Raw genomic sequence first — 24,288 nt, forward strand, 5'->3', positions numbered from 1 at the left:
GGGTTCGAGCCCCGTGTTGGGCTCTGTGCTGACAGCTCAGAGCCTGAGCCTGCTTCAGATTCTGTGTCTCCCTTTCTCTCTCTCTGCCCCTCCCCTGCTTATGCTTTGTCTTTTTTCCTCAAAAATAAAAAAACATTTAAAAAACTTAAAAAAAACAATTATAGATACTAGAATAAAGAATAAAAGATCCCAATTTTTAAGAATTTTGCAGTTCAATAGGAGAATAATTAATTATGATAGGCATATACCAAGTTCCCTTGAGGTAGAATAACCAAAATAGCTATGGACCTTCATTAAGATATGTTCTGTTCCTTGTAGAGTCACAGAATAAGACTCAAGACCATACTAAATGTCTTAGGAAATGTTTTGGAAACAAAGTAGATAATATCATTCTCCCCCTTGTAGGAAACTGTGGTGTATTCATGCCTGCTACAGCATACAGATTACCATATTTTGGGCAAGAAGCAGTAGAGTAGGAGCAAGTTGAAAAGAGGGTAGTGGGGGAGTGTACAGATTGTAGTATAAGGCAAAAAAATGAAGAGATTGAAACATTTTGAAAGCAAGGAATCAAATGGAGACATGATCCAGTGGAGACCTGGCATATACATTTGTTCAGTGTTTGAGCAAAAGCTTATCCTGGAATGAGAGACTAAAGGTGCCTACATAGGTATTTCAGAGAGAAGTTAAGGAGCTGTCATTCAAGAAGAGGAGGCTATAAAGTAACCAAAATGTTGATTTGGGGTTTCCCTGGGAGACAAGAGTCAGCTGAAATGGAAACTGTGCCCTGAATTGTGAGCCAGGAGTACAGGCTTTTAAAGGTAAAAACCACAAGGTGACATAACTTGTTTTGAGACCATCATAAACGGTTCTGGCAGAGTTTAAACTGGTTATCAAGTGCAGGATTGGCTATTTAACTAACAGGTGTTACAGTATCTCTGTTTCAGTCCAAAGTGGAAGAATGTGTCCATTTGGCAGAAGTCAGAAAAGTTCGTTGTGTTCTGCAAATTGAAACAGGAGTGGTGCACGGGACCTCCTTGGAGCTCCAGGCTCCGAGCTGTGAGTGCAGAGCCCGACATGGGGCTCAGAATGACAGAATCATGACCTGAGCTGAAGTCAGACACTCAACCAGCTGAGCCACCCAGGTGCCCCATGTGTTGACTGGGACCTCCAGTACAATGCTAAATACTAGTGGAGAGAGTGGACATCCTTTCCTTGTACCTAGTTTTAGGGATGTTAGCTGTTTGTAGATGCTTTTAATCAGACTTGACATTTCCTTGTATTTTCAGTTTGCCAAGAATTTTTATCATGAAAAGGTGTTGAGTTTTGCCACCTGCTATTTCTGCATATGCTGAAATAATCATGATTTTTTTCTTTATTAACTGGTGGATTTATTCATTTGACTGACCAATGTAAAAACCACTTTACTTACATTCCTTAGGTGAACCCTACATTCGTCCTTTATATATTGCTGGATTCATTTTGCTAATATTTTCTTGAGGATTTTTGAGTCCATATACAGAATATTTTTCTGTAGTTATGTTATAACCTGTGTTTCATGTTTTGGTATCAAGATTACCTTGTTCTCATAAAGTGGATTGAGAAACGTTTTGTGAAATTACTGAATGTATTGTGGAATTCTTTACATAAGGGAATTATTTCTTCCTTAAATGTTTGCTATAACATGCTTATGTAACACTTGAGGCCTGAAGTTGTCTCTGTGGGAATACTTTTTTTATTATGAATTCGATATCTTTAATACACTTGAAGGTATTTTTTTTTGAGAGAGAGAGGGTGCAAGTGAGCAATGGGCAGAGAGAGAGTCCCAGGAGGGATGGGGGTGGGGGAGGGAGAAGTGGGGCAAAAGTTCACCCAGTGTGGGACTCGAACTCACCAACTGTAAGATCATGACCTGAACCAAAGTCAGATGCTTAATGACTGAGCCACCCAGGTGCCCCTTGAAGATATTTCTAATAGATGGGATATTCAGATATTCTGTTTCTTCTTGAGTCAGTTTTGATAACTTGTGATTTTTTTGGAAAGAATTTTCCCATTTTATCTAATATACCATAATTCTTCACAATATTCCCTTATCCCTTTAATATCTTTAGGATATATATAGTGATAATCCATTTTGTATTCTGGAAATTGGTAATTTGTGAAATTACATTTTCTAGATTAGTCTTGCTAGCAGTTCATCAACTTTATTAATCCTTTCAAAGAACTTTCTTTTGGCTCTGTTAAATAAAAAGAATGTTTTTAATGTTTTATTTATATTAGAGACAGAGCATGAGTGGGGGAGGGGCAGAGAGATGGAGACAGAATCCCAAGCAGGCTCCAGGCTCCCGGCTGCAAGCTGTCAGCACAGAGCCTGATGCAGGGCTTGAACCCACGAGCAGTGAGATCATGACCTGAGCCAAAGTCGGACTCTGATTGAGCTACCCAGGCTCCCCTCTATGTTATTGAGTCTGCTTTTATTTTATTATTTTCTTCTTTTCTTCCTTTAGGTTTAACTTAGTGGGGTTTTTTTTTTTTTAGCTTCTTAAGATAGAATTTAAGATCATTGATTTTATACCTTTTAATTATTTCTTTTCTATTGTGAGCGTGTAAAGCTGTAAATTTCCCTCTAAATGTTGCTTTAGCTCCATCCCACAATTTTTAATATATGGTGATATCATTGTCATTCAGCTAAAATGTTTTCTATTTTCCTTTATAGTTTCATCTTTAACTCATAGGTTGTTTTCCAAACATTGAGGGATTTTTTTCAGTATCTTATTGTTATGGACTGAATGTTTGTCCCCATGTGCCCACCCCCCTGGGAAATTCAGATGTTGAAACCTTAACCCTCAATATGACTGTATTTGGAGATAAGGTCTTTACAGAAGTAATTAAAGTTAAATGAAGTTAAGGATGGAGCCTTGATCCTATAGAATCAGTGTCCTTATAGAGACCCAGAGAGTGCACGCTTGTGCATGTGCGCACAATCTCTCTCTCAGAACTCACAAAGAAGTCATGTGAGCACACAGTGAGATGGTGGCCACTTACACATCAAGAGAAGAGGCCTCAGCATGAAATTTGTCTTGCTGGTACTTTGACATTGGACTTCCCAAGCCTCCAGAACAGAATTTCAGCCATACGGTCTGTAGTATTTTGTTTTGGCAGTCCAAGAAAACTAATACAATTATTTTTGCTGATTTCTTTTTTTCTTTTTTTAATATTTTAATGTTTATTTTCGAGAGAGAGAGAGAGAGAAAGAGAGCAATCGGGGGAGGGGCAGAGAGAGAGAGGGAGACATAGAATCTGAAGCAGGCTCCAGGCTCTGAGCTGTCAGCACAGAACCCGATGTGGAGCTTGAACCCATGAAGGAGATCATGACCTGAGCTGAAGTTAGATGCTTAACCGACTGAGCCACCCAGGTGCCCCAGTTTTTGCTGATTTCTGATTTAAGTCTGTCTTTTGAAATTTATTGAGATTTACTTATGGAGCAGCCTTTGGTCAATCTTTGTGAACATTACCTGTGCATTAGAAAGGAATGTTTATTCCATAATTGTTGTGTGTGCTGTTCTGTAAAGATAAATTACATGAAGTTGGTTCTTAGTTTTGCTCAAGTGTTCTGTATTTTTACTGATTTTTTTGTTGTTGTTGTTCTATCAGTTGCTAAGAAGTGTTGAAATCTGCACCTGTCGTTTTTTATTTGCCTTTTTCTCATTTCAGTTGTTGCTCCATAAGTTCTCTTATCTGGTGTGTTTATATTTAATGTTTTAACCTTTATTTTATTTTAGAGGGGGAGATAGAGCATGAGTGGGGGAGGAACAGAGGGAGAGAGAGAGAATCTTAAGGAGGCTCCATGCTCAGCACAGAGCCTGACACAGGGCTCCATTCAATGACCCTGAGATCATGACCAGAACCAAAATCAAGAGTTGGACGCTCCGCTGACTCTGAGCCACCAAGGCACCCAGGTCATATGTTGTGTTTTAATGTCATCTTGGTGAATGGACTTTTTTCATTAGGAAAGGTACTTTTTTATTCTCTGTAATATTCTTTATTCTGAAGTCCACTTTTTATAATATTCATACGGCCAGTTCCCCTGCGTAGTGTGTGTCCATCCCTTTCCTTTTCACTAGTGTTTATCCATGTATTTATGATTTCTGGTGGTATTCATTCCTGCGTATAGATCCAGTTTCTGTTCAGTATTATTCCTCTTTTGTCTGAAGGATTTCCTTTAACATTTATCATAGTGCAGATCTGCTTGTGACAAATTCTCCCTGCTTTTGTTTTTCTGAAAAAAATATTTATTTTGCCTTTCTTTTGAAGGCTGTATTCACTGGACATGAAATTCTAAATTATATTTTTATTTTAGCATTTTATTTATTAAAAAATATTTTTAATGTTTATTTATTTTTGAGAGAGAGAGACAGAGCGTGAGCAGGGGAGGGGCAGAGAGGGAGACACAGAACCTGAAGCAGGCTCTAGGCTCCCGACTTGTCAGCACAGAGCCCGACACGGGGCTCAAACTCAGGAACCGCAAGATCATGACCTGAGCCGAAGTTGGACACTTAACTGACTGGGCCACCCAGGCACCCACCGCTCTTTTAGCATTTTAAAGATGATGTTGCATTGACTTAAGGCTTGTATAGTTTCTGAGGAGAAGTCTGGTGTCATTCTCATCTTTGCTCCTTAGTATATACTTGTCCTTTTCCCCTGTGACTGCTTTCAAGATTCTCTTTATATCTGGTGTTGAGCAGTGTGGTTATGATATACTTTGCTGTTTGGTTTTTTTCTTTTCTGTTTATTCTGATTGGAGTTTGTGGAGCTTCTTGGATCTGCTTGTGTATGTTTTTCACAAATTTGAGTCAGATTCTTCAAACGTTTTTTGTTTCCCTTTTCCTCTCCTTCTGGAACTCCAGTTACATATTGCTTTTATCCTACATGTTACTGTGGGTCCCTTCTATGTCTTCAGGCTCATTGATCTTTTCTCTTGTGGTATCACATTGGCTATTAATCACATCTAGTGTATTTTTCCTTTCAGATATTGTAGTTTTCAAAATCTGTGAGTTTTCTTTTTTTTTTTTTTCAACTTTCATTTTCATATATACATCAGTGGAACAAAATAGCCCAGAAGTAAACCCATGCATGTATGGTCAATTAATTTGTAACAAAGAGGCTAAGAATATATAATAGGGAAAAGATAGTCTCTTCAAAAATGGTGTTGGAAAAACTGGACAGAACGCAAAAAACATGCAAACGTGCACAAGGATGAAACTGAACCACTCCCTTATACCATATACAAAAATCAACTCGAAATGGATTAAAGACTTGAAAAAAAATCTTCCATTTTTTCATTATGTTTAACTTACTTTAATTATTTCCACATAGTTATAATAACCTTTTAAACATCCTTGTCTGCCTGTTTCATTCTTTATTGTTTCTGGTTTTGTTTCTCATGATTGATTTTTCTCTTGATTATGGGTCGTGTTTTCTTCTTAGCATGTTAATTTTTAGATTCTGGATATTGTGACTATTACGTTGTTGCCTGTCTGCATTTTGTTTTATTACAGGAACATTGTTAATGTTACAGTGCTGAACTTTGTGTTAGCAGGCAGTTAAGTAACTTGTAGATCAGTTTGACCTCCTGAAGGCCTGTTTGTAACCTTTTCTAGGATGATTCTAAAGTCGTATTTACTTCAGGGATAGTTCAACTCTACAAATGAGTTATGTTCTAAGTGAGTATCCACAGAATTTTCAAGTGAATCACTGAGGATTTCCATTCTGGCTGGACAGAACTTGAAAATCTCCCTGCCCTTTTTGAACTCTGAGAATTATCCAGCATACAACTTCCTAGTTTTTGTTTTTCCAGTCTTCTGGAGTTTGACTCAGCATCTGCATGGGCTAGTACTTCGTAAAGACTCATGAAGATACCTGGATCTCTTTTTTTTTCTGCCTCCCTTCCTCCTTTCCAGAACTTTGCCCTGCAGCTTCCAGCGACCTCACCCTCTCCAGACTATAATCCCCATTTCATCAACTCAGTTGATTGATTTTGATAGAGAGTCCAGAAATAAACTTGGTTCTGCTTGGGTCCTGCTCCCTGTGGTTGTGATCAGAAATTGGGTTCACGTAGGTCGCTAGGGTGATCATAGAGCTACATTGTTTTAATTTAGGAACATATTAAGAGGAATATAGGCCATGACAAAATGGGGTTTATTCCATGAATGCAAAGATGATTCAATAAAAGAAAAATCCTTCAAAGTAATACAACATATTAATAGAATGAAGGAAAAAACCCACATGATCATCTCAGCAGATACAGAAAAAACATTTAAGGATATTCAACACTTTTCCATGTTAAAAGCAAACTAGGAATTGAAGGAAACTTCCTCAGCATGATGATGGCAATGTATGAAGAATCCACAGCTGACAACATACTCACTTATGTAAGCATGAAAGCTAAGATTAAGAACAAGACAAGGATGTGTGCTTTCACCACTTTTGTTCAATATGGTATTAAAAGACCTAACCAGAATGGCTAGACAAGAAAAAGAAAGAAAAGGCATACAAATTGGAAAGAAAGAAGTAAAATTGTCTCTAGTCACAGATGAAATGATCTTACATGTAGTAAACTCTAAATGTTCTACAAACAATACCTGTTAGGGTTTATAACAAATTGAGTAAAGTTGCAGGATACACACTCAACACACAAAATCAGTTTAGTTTCTATACATTAACAGTGAACAACCTGAAAAGGAAATTAAGTAAATAATTCCATTTACAGTAGCATCAAAAAGAATAAAACACTTGTGAGTTTAACCAAGGGGGCAATAATTTGTACATTGAAAACTACAAATTTTGGCTGAAAAAAAAATGAAGACATGAATAAGTAGAAATACATTCCACATTCATGGACTGGAAGACTTAATATGGTTAAGATGACAGACAATACTATCAAAGCATTCTGTATAGTAATGCAATCTTTGTCAAAATCTAATCAGCCTTTTTGTAGAAATAGAAAACCACACTCTACAATTCATATGAAATGTCAAAGGACCCCTAATAGCCAGAGCAATCTTGAAAAAGCGAAGTTGGGGAACTCAAAACTTCCTGATTTCAAGCCTTACTACAAAGCTACAGTGTTCCAAATAGTGTGGCCCTGACATAAGGACAGATATATAGAGCAGTGGAATAGGGGGGGGGGGGGGGCCGAAACAAACCCTCTCCTATACGGTTAAATGATTTTGGAAAGGGTGCCAAGACCATTCGTTGTGTGGAAGGACAGTTTCCAATAAATGGTGTTGGGAAAACTGGATCTGCAAATGCAAAGCACTGAAGTTGGATTCTTGCCTTACATCTCATACAAAAATTAAAAGTGCATCAGATACCGAAATGTAAGAGCTAACACTGTCCATTGATTGATGAGTGGATAAAGAAGATTTGGAATATATGTTACACAATAGAATATTATTCAGCCATAAAAAAAAAGAATGAAATCTTGCCATTTACAACATGGATGGAGCTGGAGACTATTATGCTAAGTGAAATAAGTCAGAGAAAGACAAATACATGATTTCACTCGTATGTGAAGTTTAAGAAACAGAACAAATGGGCAAAGGGAAAAGAGAGAGAGGCAAACCAAGAAACAGACTCTTAACTGTACAGAACAAACTGAGGGTTACCATAAAGGAGGTGGGCCGGGGGATGGGTTAAGTAGGTGATGGGGATTAAGAAGTACGTTTGTTGTGATGAGCACTGGGTATTGTATGGAAGTGTTGAATATACTGCACACCTGAAACTAATATTACACTGTATGTTTACTAACAGGAATTTAAATAAAAACTTATAAATAAGTAAATAAGCAAGTGAGCAGACTATCTGTCCCCCTACACCCTCCCCCCCCCAAAGTGAATACTATAAAACTTTTAAAAGATAGGGAAAATATTTACATTTTTGAGTTTGGTGATTTTTTTTTTTTTGGCTATGACACAAAATGTACAGGCAGCGAAAAAAATAAATTGGGTTTTGCCAAAATTAAAAATTTTGTGCATCAAAAGACACAGAGTTAGAGATAACACAGAATGAGAGAAGATATTTGCAAGTCATATATCTGATAATGGATTAATATCCAGTATATAAAGAACTCTTATAACTCAACAACAACAAAACCAATTCAGAATAAGCAAAGGACTTGAAAGATCTCCAGAGAAGATATGCATGTGGGGCAATAAACTCATGAAAAGATATTCAAAATCACAGCCTTAGGAAAGTGCAAATCAAAATCACAATGATATACCACTTCACATCCACTAGAATGACTATTATCTAAAAGACAAGTAAAAATAAGTATTGGCAAGGGTATGGAGAAATTTGAACCCTGCGCATTGCTTCTTGGAATCTTAAATGATGCAGCCACTGTGGGAAACATTTGAGCAGTCCCTCAGATTGTTAAAAAATTGCTATGTGATCCAGCAATTCAGTTCCTAGATAATTGCCCAAAGGAATTGAAAGCAGGGACTCAAATAGATACTTGTACACCAATGTTCATAGCATTATTCACAGTAGCCAAAATGTGGAAATAACCAAATGTCCCCTGAGAGATGAGTAGATACACAAAATATGGTATGTACATACAATGGAATATTATTCAGCCTTTAAAAAGAACGAAATTCTGATACATGTTACAACATGGATGAACCTGGAAGATACTATGCTAAATGAAAAAGAAGCAAGTCGCCAAAGAACAAATATTGTATGATTCCACTTACATGAGGTATACAGAATATGCAAACTCCTAGAGACCTAAAGTATAATAGAGGTTACCAAGGTGAAGGGGAGGAACTACTGTTTAATGGGTACAGAATTTTTGTTTGGTATGATGAGAAAGTTCTGGATATGGATAGTGGTGATGGTTGCACAACATTGTGCCTGTACTTAATGCCATTTAATTATACATTCAAAAATGGCTAGTGGTAGGTCGCGTGGGTGGCTCAGTTGGTTAAGTGTTGGACTTCGTCTCAGTTTATGATCTCATGGTTTGTGAGTTCAAGCCATGCATTGGGCTTTGTGCTGACAGCTTACAGCCTGGAGCCTGCTTCAGATTCTGTGTCTCCCTGTCTCTGCCCCTCCCCCAGTCGTGCTGTGTCTTTCTCTCAAAAATAAATAAACATTAAAAAAATTTTTTAGGGGTGCCTGGGTGGCTCAGCCAGTTAAGTGTCCGACTTTGGCTAAGGTCATGATCTTGCAGTTTGTGGGCTCGAGCCCCGCATCGGGCTCTGTGCTGACAGCTCAGAGCCTGGAGCCTGCTTCAGATTCTGTCTCCCTCTCTCTCTGCCCCTCCCCTGTTCACACTCTGTCTCTCTCAAATATAAATAAACATTAAAATATTATTTAAAAAAATTTTTTTAATGGCTAGAGGCACCGGGTGGCTCAGTTGGTTAAGCATCCATTCAGTTTCAGCTCAGGTCATGATTTCATGGTTTGTGAGTTCGAACCCTGGGTCGGGCTCTGTGCTCACAGTGGGGAGCCTGCTTGGGATTCTGTCTCTCTGGTTCTTTCTGTCTCTCTCTCCCTCTCAAAAACAAATAAACATTTTAAAAAAGTGGCTAAAAAGTTAAATTTTATGTTACATATATTTTACCACTAAACAAACAGTGAGTTTGATTGACATCTAGGGAAAATTAGTGAGATTATCTTGGGATAAAAAAAAAAAAAAAACAAAAACCTGCATGCTGATAGTGAGGGAAATAAGGGTGTTTGTTAATCTGGTATCCCTAATTCAAGAAGTGGCTACCATCATTGGTGTTAATGGACTCTTTTGTTTCATTTTCATTATGTCCAGAATTATTTCTAGAGCAATATGGTTAAACATTGTTTTTTACCTTATAACTTACAAATTTTAAAGACAAGAATCTAAAATAAATGAAGGGCTTTTCTTTCTTTGGCCTGAAAGTAAGCACTAGGGACCGAGATTAAAGTGACAGAACTCCAGAATGACCAGTTCTTCCTCTGGAATATATTACTGTTGGGAACTGTTCTACAAGCATTATTCCAACATTGCTTGTTCGGCCAGCCCAAAGACAAGTTGCCTCCCAAGATAGCCAGCCTTGCTTAGCAGATTTTTTTTCCTAAAGCAGTTGTTTCTATTTTCTACAACGATAGAGTATGGCAAAATGATTTAAAACTCACACTTTGGAATCAAACATCCGGATTAACCTTTTGCAAAATTACTTAATCTCTTAATGCCTCATCTTCAAATTCATCTGTAAAATGTAATAATCACTTCACCTGTTTGTTGAGAAGATTAAATGTGATAATGTATGCAAAGTGCATAGGATGGTAGCTGGTACATATTAAATGCTCCGTAAATATTAACTGTTGCTTCTACTATTACTGCTCTTATACATAAATGAGCCCAACGTCCAGACTTGGAGACAGGTTGGGGGGTGTCCACAAGAAGGCATTTCTTGTTTGACTTTGCAAAGCTTCTATACAAGATGTACTTTCTTTCTCTCCTAGTCCTACGGTGGTGTAATTCTTATGCCATCTTTACTTTCTTGCATTTAGACTTCTTTTCCAAATTAGAGACCAAGCAGTGCATTTTAATCTTATCACATTTAAAAAAAATGATTGGCACATTATAACCCGAGTTCACTATGTAATACTTCTTCATTCACTCACTTTTTAAAAAGCCATTGAGTCCTAGTCTTTTTCTTTTTTCCTCTCCCTCAGCACCTTTTGGATTATAGATGCTGAGAGCTGAATTAATTGTATCCTTTAGGTCCATAACACATTGTCATCATCAGTAAATGCAAGGTCCCTCTCTGGTTTTATTTTTGTCCTTTATCCCTAAACTTCATCTTGTACCCTTTCCCCCATAGGTACCCATTCTAACGTGTCTTTACATGTCTTTAACAATACATGTACTTTTGTCTTTTGTGTTTTTTAAAAAATATTTATTTATTTTGAGAGAGAGAGAGAAGGAAAGAGAGAATCCCAAGAAGGCTTTGCATTGTCAGGGCAGAGTCCGACTTGAGGCTCGATCTCATGAACCGTGAAATCATGACCTGAGCTGAAATCGAGAGTCAGATGCTTAACCAACTGAGCCACCCAGGTGCCCCTATATATACATGCATTTTTGTAAGTAGGTAATACTGTTTTGTGTGCATGGGTTTCTAATTTATAAGAAGATATTGGGCTATTAATAACCAACATTACATTTTAAAACCCTGTTACCTTAGATATGATTACTTAGTGCTTCTGACTTTTAACTATATTTTAGTTATCAGTTCCCTAAAGTATAGACATCTAAATTACCATCAGTTTTACCCTACCACAAAACATGCTGCAGTTAACATTTTTACATTATCCTTTATAGATAGGATGATCACAGTGGTCCAAAATGAGATGCTTTTTAAGTTGAAGGGGACTATTTTAATTATAACAGGTATTCATCAAGACTCCCAGACAAACTAGGATCGGTGGTCTACCCTATTTATGGAAGATTTTCCTGAGACACAGTTGGTAATCAGCAGATATATACTGGGAGAGCCCTTCTCCTTCTGGTTGTTTCTAGCTGACATCTGTTGCAATTGATTGGTACATGTGCTGGACTGACTGTTGTGTATTTTAAATGCCACCCTTGCTAGAAACTCTTCATGATGGGGATGTCTGGGTCACCATAGATATACTTAATTTCAATAAGTTTGAGTTCCAAACCAGTCTTGTTCTAATAGTTGGGTGGACTTTTTATCTGTCTTCTTATATTTTAGGACTTTCCACATTTGTACTGTGTCTTTTTTAATCTTTTTTCCATCAAACTGTCCAGTTTGGGCTGTAGCAGGCACCACTGTTTATTGACAACTGCTCTTACAGTAACTACTTTGTAGATAATGAAGGATTTTTTCAGATTTGATGTTATTAGACCCTAGCAATTACCTTTTGAGGTAGAGAGGGCAGAACTTGTAATCCTTATGTTACAGAAAAGGAAACTGAGGATTAGAGGTACACTGACTTAGTAAGTCCACACATGTGATAAGTTATGGAGTTGAATTTATGACCAGGTGTTCTGCCTCTAATTAGCCTCTGCACAATCTAAAAGGGACAGGCAAGAGGGTAAATTTCTGTTTGTGGTTAAAGCAGGGACTATCCAGTTTAGCTTTATGTCTTCCTCAGAACATAACACCGTGCCTGACGCATAGTCAATGATCGGGGATTTTTAATGAACAGATGACTTGGGGATTAATGTAGGGCCCAGGTTTGAATTGGTAGTACTGCTGCCCAGTGCTTTGGTGACTCCCATTTTATTTCAGCAATGCTTCGAATTATGGGTGAGTTCAGTTCTGTAAATGCTCTTAATGAAGAAAGAGACTTCCTGCCAGCCTCAGAGTTTTCATGCTAAATGGCGTAGTGCATTTACAACTGACCTAGCGATCGCTTAGAAACATGCCATTGAAGTGTGACTTCTGGGTGAGAGTAGACTGTACTTACGTGTTCATAGAAAATTTCGATTAGATTTCTCCCACTCTCCTTTTTTTAGGCACTCTTCTGTAGCTTTGAATAACAGTAGCAAATTCCTGCCTCTTTCTAACAATTATATTGCATTAGGCTGCTTAACACATGCTTCCTATTCCCCAAATCCCCAGTCATCTATTGTGTTTAGTAAAGATGTTAGATTTGAAAGATTTGCTCCAAATAGTTTGTGCTAGTATTGTGAGAGGCTGGTTGTCCTTAGCCACCTTGCTCAAACCAGTCACAGTTTTGAAGTGGTTTCAAAGCCTTCAACAATCAGGCTTCACCTACCTTTCTGTCTTCTCTCATAACTACCCACCGTCCCCTTTCTCATAGTTATAACTACCCACCATCCCCTTTCCAGTACCTCCCACCCACTATGAAACAAATTAAGAGTGTTCTAAGAAAAACCATTTAATAACTTAAGTTTTCATACCCTACCCTTCAAGGAAGTTGAAATAGTCATCTTCTAGAAGTAGCTTTCTATCATGTATCTTAAATCCTTTTCATTCTCTACCTGCAGAGACTCTGTGCACAAGGTATGCTATGTAAATGAGATGTTTCCTGCTGCTTCTCTCCTTTTGGCCATGTGTTTCTTTCACTCACAGATTGATTTGCTAGTACTTGTGTTAACACTGTGAGCTTTACATGGAAGCTTTCATCCTATCAATGGCGAGAATTTTTAAGAAAGCCCACGTATGTCTCCTTAAGTATCTTTTCTGTTGAAACCAATAGTAAGCTAGTGATTACGGCCATTCCTTCTAATCGTGCCACCAGACTTTTGTTTTTTCATTGTTTCCAAACCCTTTTCTCTTTTCACTGTGGCTATGAATTCTACAGTATCTGACGTAAAGAAAACCCCAGGAGGTTCTTTCCTTTTCTTTTATATTCTTTCTTTTCCTTTTCTTTCCTTTATAAAAGTGGTTTTGTAAAGTGAAATTCTTCCAACAGCTGAGTGGTGGGTCCATGGAAATGATACTTTGGTGGTCAGATGAGACCTACTCTCTTAACTGATTTTTAAGAGTACGGTAACACTGTTATTATCTGTAGGCACCATGTTGTACCTCAGATCTCTAGAACTTACTCATCTTGCATAACTGAAATTTTATACCTATTTAAATGACTCACAGAGGGGCGCCTGGGTGGCTCAGTCGGTTGAGCGTCTGACTTCAGCTCAGGTCACGATCTCGCGGTCCGTGAGTTCGAGCCCCGCGTCGGGCTCTGGGCTGATGGCTCAGAGCCTGGAGCCTGCTTCGGATTCTGTGTCTCTCTCTCTCTCTGCCCCTCCCCTGTTCATGCTCTGTCTCTCTCTGTCTCAAAAATAAATAAACGTTTAAAAAAATAAAATAAAAAAAAAAATAAAACTTTCCAGTCGCTACGTTTCTAAAATCAAAATAAATAGGTGAAGATAATTAAAAAAATAATAAAATAAAAAAAAAAATGACTCACAGAAGCAAAGAATCAAAGGGTAGTTGCCAGGGGTGAGGGTGAGGGGCAAGATGGAGAGTTGCTAATCAGTGGGTAGTCTGTTCTCTACAGTGGATAAAACTTGGCAAACTACCTGAATATGTAGTTGTTTGCACTGAAAGTAGAAAAGGAAACAAGAGTGAATTTGGTGATTTAGTCCCATCATGAAGCTTCAGTCACCTCCCTAGTTCCTGACACTACTGCCCTTCATGCTAAGTAGAAGAAAAAATGAAACTCCTAAGACCATTTCCTCCAAAACACCTCCATACACAAATTGTCCTGAAGGTTGGGAGAAGAGAAGTATGAAGGGGAAGGTTTGGTTAGGAATCTCTCCTCCACTAAATTGAAAATAGTTCAGGGCACCTGGCTGGCTCAGTCAGAACAACATGCACAATGCTTTATCTCTGGGTTGTGAGTTCAGGCCCCACTTTGTGTGTAGAGATTACTTTAAATAAGTATTAAAAAAAATAGCTCATTTGCTAATTAGTTAAATGCATGGCTTCTTCTCATGAACACTGCTTACCCTGTTACATTAATATCGAGAAAGTTGAGAATTGGGTCCTCTGAAAGCCACCAGCAGAATCAAAATCAGATGTGAACAGAAGCACATCTTACAAGAATCACCATTATTCTTTCATTGAGTTTAATATAGATTTTTCTTTTCATACTCAACAAACTATGTTGATTACCCTGTTTGTATTTTTAGTCTAGCCTGGTCTAAGTGGGCAACTCTGGGTACTGTTGACCTCTGTTGATGATACTTTTCATTGACCTTGCCTGGGTCTATTGACTAGTTACGTCACAGTTGACTCGCCAGCCTCCCCTCCCCACTAGGCCTTTCCTCTTTCTTTTTCCTCTTCTTCTCTAATCCCTTTCTTCTTCGCCACTCTCTCCTTCACAACTCCTCCATGATTTTCTCAGGGCTGGGCTTCAACATCGTCGGTGGGACAGATCAGCAGTATGTCTCCAACGACAGTGGCATCTACGTCAGCCGCATCAAAGAGAATGGGGCTGCGGCCCTGGATGGGCGGCTCCAGGAGGGTGATAAGATCCTCTCGGTGAGAACTGGCTTCGGCCTCCTTCGCTGTTCCTTGCTCCCTAGACCCCAGTTCTTACCCTTGGCCCCTTCTTTGGGAAGATTTCTGCCTGCCTTTTTGGATCTGGAAATTTCTGGATTGTAGAATTCGGTGGGAGGGACCTTGATCAGTCACCTTTTCCAGCCCTGCCATGGAGCAAGGAGGATAATACCTCACTTGATAGCAAGGCCTATAAGTCCAGAATATGAAGCTACTTACCCAAGTTCAAAAAACAGGGAACAGGGAGGGTGAGGGACCGATATGGGGGAAAAGGACTTAAAACCCATAATTGTTGTCTTTCTTCAGTTATACTTTATCACCTCCCTTTTGTTAATTGAAACACTAATGTGTGTCTTCCTTTACTCCAAAGAGACAAAAAAGGAAGGTAGGAATTAAAGTGTCCTTTTTAGACTCAGATCCTTTCTCACCTGTTATTAAGAATTGGAAATTGGAATGCATTCTCATTTGGATATGTGTCCACTGTGCTCCCATTTCACTCTGCTATATATTTTGTAATAAGACACTACATGGTAAGCATTAGTTTTTTGTTTTTGTTTTTTTAATGTTCTAGAAGTTCCTCAAGGGCAGGGACTGGATCTTTTTAAATTTTTTGTATCCTTGCACAATGCTCAATATATATTTAACAGATGAACAGGTTGAGAAATCCAGGCAAGCCCAGAAAGGTTGGCTGATCCAAAATATAAATACAGTGTCATGGATGGTAACATCCTATTTTCGTCCTTCTCACCAACTGTTTTGCCTCTTTTCAGTCCATTGAGCTGCTAGATCCTGTTTATTAATTTGAGAGGTACAGTGATAAATACCTTTATCCCAAAACGATCCTGAGAAGCTTACAAGCAGATTATTTCCTGTGGCCCCCTGGAGAAAGATGTCCTAAAAACATGAAATCAGCTTGAATGGTACATTAAGGAAAATTTGAGAGTGAGTTGTTAAAGGTATAGCATGTAGTTAGAAACTATGCATTTTAAAGTACCATTTACCACATTGTCTCCAGGAAACTGGGGCCTGGGTTGCATTTGAAAAGTATAGGGGTTAAGAGGACAACCATGTTATTCAAAAAAGTTTGGTAAAAGATAGATTATTGAAGAATGAGAATGGTTAGTTTTTGAGCACCATATGCTGAGCAATATGCTGAGAACTTTAAATTTGTTTAATATTGTGGTAATCCTACGAGGTGGGTACGTTTATTATGACTATTTTGCTGCTAAAGAAGCTGAGTTCTTAGTGAAGTCAAGCCGCTTGCCCAAGGTCACACAGCTAGTAGGTGGCAGAGGGCTAAAACTGGTCTGTCTGAATTTGGAGCCTTTACTCTTAATCAGTATACTGTACTGCTTCCTAAGAGGTAAATGAGGAGCTCAGACTAGTTCTCCTAAACAGAAAGTTGCATGTGAATTAATAGATTTTATGTATGGTTTCATATAAAAACTGAATATAAGGGATAGAATTAGGGGAAAGAAGGACATAAAGCTCACTATGAGAGAATTTATTAGACATAAGCTGAGATGAGGGGCCTTACTTATGTGGGCCATTGCCTCACAGAGAAAAGAAATTACTGGAAGGTCCGTTCGAGTTTTTTAAAAGGGTATGGTAGGAGATAAATGTCCATGAAAAGAAAAAGTAGATGTCGAAAAAACTCAACTCGCTTCTTTTTAAAATTTATAGCAAGGATGGGGCGCCTGGGTGGCTCAGTCGGTTGAGCGTCCGACTTAGGCTCAGGTCACGATCTCGCGGCCCGTGAGTTCGAGCCCCACATCGGGCTCTGGGCTGATGGCTCAGAGCCTGGAGGCTGCTTCCGATTCTGTGTCTCCCTCTCTCTCTGCCCCTCCCCTGTTCATGCTCTGTCTCTCTCTGTCTCAAAAATAAATAAACATTAAAAAAAAATTTTAAAAAATAAAATAAAATAAAATTTATAGCAAGGAGGATTTTACTTTATCAAAGAAAAAGAAATATGAGAAATATTACAAAGATCTATAAAAGATATTAAGTATTAAACAAATATCTGTAAGACACATAACAAAGAATGATTCAGGTTTATGTTTTGGCCAGTTAAGACATGGCAAAGAAAAGAGGGAGGAAATGCCCAGCAAAGAAAAGGCAAAATTTTAAGACAGATATGGAGAGAAATAAAGGAAAGCTGAGAAAGAGAAAAAGCATGTACAGGAGGACAAGGCCAGTATATTCTCTCCATTCTTTTTTCTTTTTTTAAATTTCTTTATGTTAATTTTTGAGAGAAAGAGAGACAGAACGTGAGCGGGAGAGGGGCAGAGAGAGGGAGACATAGACTCCGAAGCAGGCTCCAGGCTCTGAGCTGTCAGCATAGAGCCTGACACAGGGCTTGATCTCACAAACTCATGACCTGAGCTGAAGTTGGACACTTAGCCGACTGAGCCACCCAGGCACCCTTCTCTATTCTTTCTGGGGCTATCTTATTTGACTCCAGTTTCCCTTCCAGGAGTTTGCTCCAAAATTCTTCTTTCTAGACCCTGTTCCTTAAGAAATAAGCTTCTGTTGCCTCACCATCTTATCCCCTTTCTGTCCTTAGGTTAACTTGTTAGGCATTAACCACTAAATGGTTATGTCTCCTCTGTAACTCACTTTATCCCTTTGATGTACTTAAGTACTCGATTACTGGCTTTGGAGTTACTTCCTTAGCACATTCATTTTGGATAACTAATAGAAGTATCATTAAGGGATCTAGGTTTCCTGTGAATTATTATTGACAATTCAGTCTTTCCATTTCTCCCCAGATTATGCCCATGTTTTTCAAGGAATATTAAATAACTGCATGACTTACCGTGCAATTTAAGGCCCTATTGCATCTGACCACCATGAAACAAAAACAGATATTACCGATGGAATAGAGCTGAGGTTGACATGAGGGCTGGAGATGGAGATTCCTCACCAAAGTTTATTTTGTGCATGTGATAGTGAGGTGATTTAATATTTGTATAGGTTACCAGGGAACCTGGGGAAATTTTATTTTTCTGAAAAAAAAATTAAACTGCCTAGGTTTATTTTCCTTGTGTGTCTGCCTCAATGAAGGGAGGTGGATAGTCAAGAATAGTCAGTCCTCAGCCAACTCTACATTTTTATGAAGCTCAGGAGCTCAAGGTGATGTGGCTGAGTTTTGCATTGAATAGATGAATATTCCATTTTGACCAAACCCCTTGTATAACAAAATGGTACACACAGATTGGGCCACTAGTCAGCTCCATTTCTTGTTCTTGTCAAATATAATTCTTAATTTGGTGACTGAAAGAGTTCATTTCAGGATCTTGGCGAGAAATTAAAATATCCAGAGTATAATCAGAAGTCAGTGCTTATTAAATTGAGTCCATTTCTTCTCTACATTTTATACATGTATATTGATATTATTCTATAGTTAGAGCTCTTGAGGCAATTCAAAAAATTTTTTTCAGGCTATTCAAAATTGTTAATCATCAAAGAAAACTAAATTTAACTCAGTTTATTAATTTCCTAAGACAGAAAATAGGAAACTCCATTTTGAAGACTGCTAACAACTATAGTTAAAGGGAAAAACATGTATGTTTCCCTATATGTTAACTAGAACACCACCATTACAGTTCTCCGAACATTCAGTCAGCAAAATTTTCTAGCATGTTGCAAATCTGCCATATCTCAAGTTCAATAAAACTATGCCATGAGTTAAGGAAGCTGAAGTAGCAAGTTTAGCAATGTTCTAGGTTTCTTGGTTGAGTAGCTTGGTACTAAAAGTGAGATCCACGGACCATCTGGCCATTACTTGCGATCTTATTAGAAATGCAGTCTCAGAAACCCTCCCAGACTTACTGGAATCAAAATCTTCATTATAACACGATCCCTCGGGTATGAATAAAAAATGTGAATAAATTTTGAGAGGCATTACTGTAGGCAAGTGTTATTGAAACGTTTCACGTTATGACCTATAGTAGGTAATACACACACATGCACATGCATACAGACATAATTGAAGCAAAGTTTAAGAAAATAATATCTCTTCTATATGTGATACATTCTGTTATGTTTTCTTCTAATTTCACTTTTTTTAAGTTAAATACTGCTCTTGACCCACTGGATTGACCTCACTATCTTCTGTGATGGGTCAATAGACTCATATTTGAAAATCACTACTTTGGTAAATGGAAAATCACTGATGAAATCTGTGTATGCACAGCATATGTATTAAATAGGGTAAGTAGGCTGGATGTAGAGACCACTAAAGTTTGTTTCAGTTAGTTTAGATTAGAATTAACTCAAACTCAGAATCACGTGGATGGCTTGTGACAGCATGGATTGCTTTTAAGTTCCCAAGTGAATGCTAATGCTGCTGGTTCTGGGATCACATATCGAGAACCTCCATTTATTAGTATGGGTGGTGACAAAGAGTGAGCTCCACGTACATTTAGGGGTAAAATCTACAGAACTTGGTGGTTAGTATGAGGTAGAATCTAAAAATGCTTAGAGGAGGCAGATTTTGGACAGCCAGTTTGGCTTTGGATTAGAGGTGGCCTTGTCATGAGACAAAGAATCATGATTTGTTTTATGGGGCTGTTTTACCTTGAGGATAAGAAATGGTTTAAAAAAGAAATTCCCTTGGAATGTCTAAAAGCCTCTTGTTTGTTTTTTTGTTTTTGTTTTTTGTTTTTAGTTTATTTATTTATTTTGAGAGAGGCAGAGAGAGTACAAGCAGAGGAGGGGTGGAGAGAGGAGAATCCTAAGCAGGCTCCATATGCAGTCAGTGCACAGAGTGGGCCTCGAAACCACGAAACCACGAGACCATGACGTGAGCCAAAATCAAGAGTCAGACGCTTAACTAACTGAGCCACCCAGGGGCCCCCGTGGGTTTTGTTTTGGTTTTTTAAGTAATTAGAGTTAAGTGTCCTTTTATATTAGAATACCTTTAGGCTTAACTAGGAGAGTTGAAAGGCAGAATTGGTATAATTGGCCTGTGTCCTGTCTAGCACCTTCTTTTGCCTGATATTACCAATGTCTTTCTTCCCCATTGGCAGAAGGAGGCTCAGGTGAGGACCAAGGTTACACACTGAGTCACTGGCAGATAAAGCTGCTGTCAGAGTCCAGGCCTTTCAGCATTGTATAATACTGATAATAGGTCAGTCGGGCTCTTGCAGGGTGCAGTCTATGAGCAAACCTCAGGAGATCACGTAACATTTATTCTAATCAAGTGTTGTTCAAAGTACTCTTTAGATATAACAGGAGTTATAATGATGAGTTTTGCAACACAGCCTTTCCAGGTTATTTACAGTACAATGTAAAGTGATGTAATATAGGACAGAGTTCACTTTGAGCTTTAAGATCACTAAATAGTATGGAGATACAGAAAAGTAAATCACTCACATCTACTAGAATTCTTTAGAAAGGTCTTGTCAATGAAGTGGCACTTGACTAAATTTTAGCTTCTTAAATTTTAATGCTGCTTCAATATATGCACATGAATAAAAATATATAAACAACTTATATTTTATACAACTAAAATTTTTTAAATGTATAACATTTGAAACAAATGAAACTGTAAAACCAGTAAAAATTCAATGAACAACACCAATATGATGGATAGTGATATTTCCTGAAATAAAATCCTTATTTACAATGTAAATTTCTATGGTTTTGTGTTGTTGTTTTTTTATTTTTGAGCGAGCAGGAGTGGGGGAGGGGCAGAGAAAGAGAGAGAGGGAGACACAGAATCCAAAGCAGGCTCCAGACTCTGAGCTGTCAGCACAGAGCCCAATGCGGGGCTTGAACCCACGAACTTGCGAGATCATGACCTGAGCCAAAGTGGGCTGCTTAACCAACTGAGCCATCCAGGCAACCGTATGGTTTTGCATTTTAAAGTGAAGGTTTTGCGGCCAGGCTATTTGAGTCCTGGCTTTGCTGCTTCCATTCTTTATGCCTGTGGACAAGCTGCATAGCCTTTCAAGTTTTTCATCTATAACATGGGGGGTTCCTAACTCATGGGATCATCGCGAAGACTAAATAGGTTAGTACATGTAAAATGAAGAGACCTCTCCAGACATGATGATAAATATGCAGTGATTCCTAGCAATTAGTGTTGGCTGTGATTGCAAAGATGACTTTGACCTCAGTACTCCTGCCATCGCATGTCATATAGTGACTCAGTTCTCCCACTTGCATTCATGTCACTATGAAACTTGGCTCTCATATTGAGCTCTGGTATCTTTGGCATTTGTTGACATGACTGCTTCATTATTTGTCTCTAAGAGAAAACACTTATTTCCTTACAATGAAAAATACAGTTATCACATGGGGTAGATTAGTTACAGGAGCCTTCTCAGTATAATCAGCAGTCTCACACCTATTCTCTCCCCCAGGAATTAACTGGAAAGTTGAGTTGTTGAGAATTCATTGTGATGGTTCTAGGACTCCTGAAGTTCTTTCCCTGTGGCATGGCTACCAAAAAAAAAAAAAAAACGAAAAAAAAAAAACACCTAATCAGAAGGTGGCTTTGTAGCATGAAATCAAAGTCCATCAACTAGAAAACTATATTCACTTCTACACTATAGATAGCAGGACTGATCTTGTTAGATACATAGAATTTTTAAAAAGGGAAGTGTATTCAGATGGTGGAAATAGCTAGGGCACAGGTATGAAGGTAAGAATATATGTTTTATGTCCTAGGGACAGTGAGTTATGTGACTTAGAGCACAGTTATGAAAAGGAATAACATGAGATTAAACTGGGAATGTGGGTTGGAGCCATTTCCTGGAGGACTTTGCATACCAGAATGAAAAATCAGGCATTCTCCCTGCCTCCAGTTTTGTTTTTGTTTTTAAGCAGTAAAGTGGTATACATAGGATTGTACTTTAGGAGGATTGATCTGGAGACATAGTGTTTGAATAGGTTAGAGTGGGGGAGGGCCTAGAGGAAAGTGAATCAGAGAGAAGGTGATCATGATAGTTCATCTGAAAGCATCCACAGCCTAAAGAGAGAGGCAATTCAAAGAAAATCATGTATGAGGAATTATACTATGTTAGGCTATAGGATTTGACAGTCTGTTGTATGTGAAGATTGACAAAGAATGGAGTTTAAAAATATTATCAGAGTTTTAGTCTGAAGGAATGGTAGTAGCAAAAAGAAGGAAGTTGGGATAGTCTGGTTTTGTGGGAAGTAAAAAAGGAGGCGTTGGATATATTGATTGGGATCTAACAGAATATTTGGGTTCAGGCACCCAACAAGAAACTGGCAAATCCAGAAGTAGAAATAAGGATAAACATTTGGGAGTTGTGTTGCAGATTACAGGTGAAATTGTGAAAGGTCATCATGGCAGAGAAGTTCAGAAGACAGGACTACTGACATGGAGGAATATTTACTTGCCTTAAAGAGGAAGGAAGGGAAGAGGCATCAGGAAAGGAATCATTCAAGAACTAGGAGAGCTACATATGCATAAGCTGAGATTGGAGAGAACTGCAAAAGGGAGGAGGTCTGAAGACAGGAAGGGCTGTAGGATTTGGTAATGGGAAGTCACTGCTGAGCTGCAGGACAGCATATGCTTTCCTCCCACCTTATATTACGAGAGTACCAGGGAATAAAGAGCGAATGGCTGCTGAAGAAGTGGAGGATAGTGCTTTCAAACAAAGTTTGCTATGAAAGGAAGAGGAGAAAAGATGGGAAGAGGGTGATAGTGAGTTCAAGAAATATTTATATTGTTTTCTGTGTAAATGAGGATAATTTTAGTTGAGAAGGAGCCAAGAGCAATAATAAAGGAATCAAGAGGAGCAAGGGACCACTTAAGTTCTATAAGAAGGCTAGAAGGGATATGACCAAGAGCACTAGGGAGTAGCTTAGCCTTGGTAAAGGAAACATCTAATTCAGAAAGAAGGGCAAAGCAGCAGTGGGAGGCTGTCATGAAACTTGGAACTAGGTGGAAAGAAAATGGAGAGAGTGTGGAAAGTTATCCATATTCTCAAGAAAGATAAGGCAAAGGAATCTGCAGAGAGAAGAGATGGGGTTGGAGTTGGGGTTTGATGGTAGGAATGGTCTGGAACAGCTGCCACTGGGAATTCATTAGGGATTTCACCAGGTTAGTAGAGAGGTCATAAGGATATAGCAAGTGTCAGCCAGCATGGATCTGTGCTGGAAAGTGTGTGTGTGTATTTTTCCCCAGGAACATTAAACTCAGGACAAGGAAAGTAAATGCAGTGTGTTGTACAGGTCTGAAAAGATGGCAGAAGATCATAGGGGCTAGGGATTCGAATAGTTTACCAAGTGCTTTGTTGAAGTAACAGCAAGAACTCCTAGATGGGTAAGGATGCAAGTAAAGCCTAAAAAGGTTAAAAGATTTTGATGAGGATAATGAGCACATGGAGTAGAGGAATATGAAGTGTGAAAGGAGTATAAATTGTGGTCCGGGAGTTTGAGATATTGGAGCTGAAGCATGCCCATTGCTGAAGTCAAAGGCATATGCCAGTTGGTGACTAAAGTGGAATAGAGCAGGAAACTGTTAATATGGAAAGGTAGACAGTCTGTAACACCAAAGTGTTGTTAGTTAGATTAATTCACCAAGGGCATTGGCAGGGGATTATATGGAGAACCTCTTGGAGAAGGAAGATAGTAACGAGATGAGAGGCTTGAATAAGTCAGTGGCTTGAGCTTCAGCTGACAATAATTAGAGAATAGTTGGTTAAGTGTCCAACTCTTGATTTCAGCTCAGGTCATGATCTCATGGTTAATGGGATCAAGGCTCACATCAGGCTCCTTGCTGACAGCACGGAGCCTGCTTGGGATTCTCTCTCTCCCTCTCTCTCTCTCTGCCCCTCCCCTACTAGTGCTATCTCTCTGTCTCTCTCTCTCTCAAAATAAATGAACAAAAAAAGAATAGTCAAGGTGGAAGAATAATAGCACAGAAGGAACAGTAAATTGCAAGGGCACTTTAACCTTCCAGTATTTAAAAACACTAGCCCTAGCTCCTATACCTACTATGACTTAGGGTAGAGTTTCTTCATTGTGAAGACAAGATAAAAATGGTATCTACCTCATAGGATTATTGTGAAAAGTACATTACGTAGTATATGTGAAGCATACAGCACAGAACCTACCAAGTAAATACATTAAGTGTTCTTGGTGCTGTTGCTGTTGCGGACACCAACATGTACCAAAGATGTGTAAATCTTGCATAGAGTGGGCTATGCTGTGTCACTGAGTACAGCATAGGATAGATGTCACTTGTGGACACTGTCACTCCTGACGCTAAAAGGTA

At 38.6% G+C, this 24,288-nt stretch overlaps 1 protein-coding gene across 1 annotated transcript in view; it reads left to right on the forward strand.

The window, feature by feature from the left end:
• Positions 1 to 24,288, forward strand: part of SYNJ2BP (synaptojanin 2 binding protein) — a 37,901-nt gene that overhangs the window by 6,181 nt on the left and 7,432 nt on the right. Inside the window, exon 2 of the mRNA XM_049612561.1 lies at positions 14,881 to 15,017. Within this exon, the coding sequence (XP_049468518.1) occupies positions 14,881 to 15,017 (137 nt within the window). The remainder of the gene's footprint in view (positions 1 to 14,880; positions 15,018 to 24,288) is intronic.

This window comes from Panthera uncia, assembly GCF_023721935.1.
Source record: "Panthera uncia isolate 11264 chromosome B3 unlocalized genomic scaffold, Puncia_PCG_1.0 HiC_scaffold_1, whole genome shotgun sequence".
In the NCBI taxonomy this organism is placed as follows: Eukaryota; Metazoa; Chordata; class Mammalia; order Carnivora; family Felidae; genus Panthera; species Panthera uncia.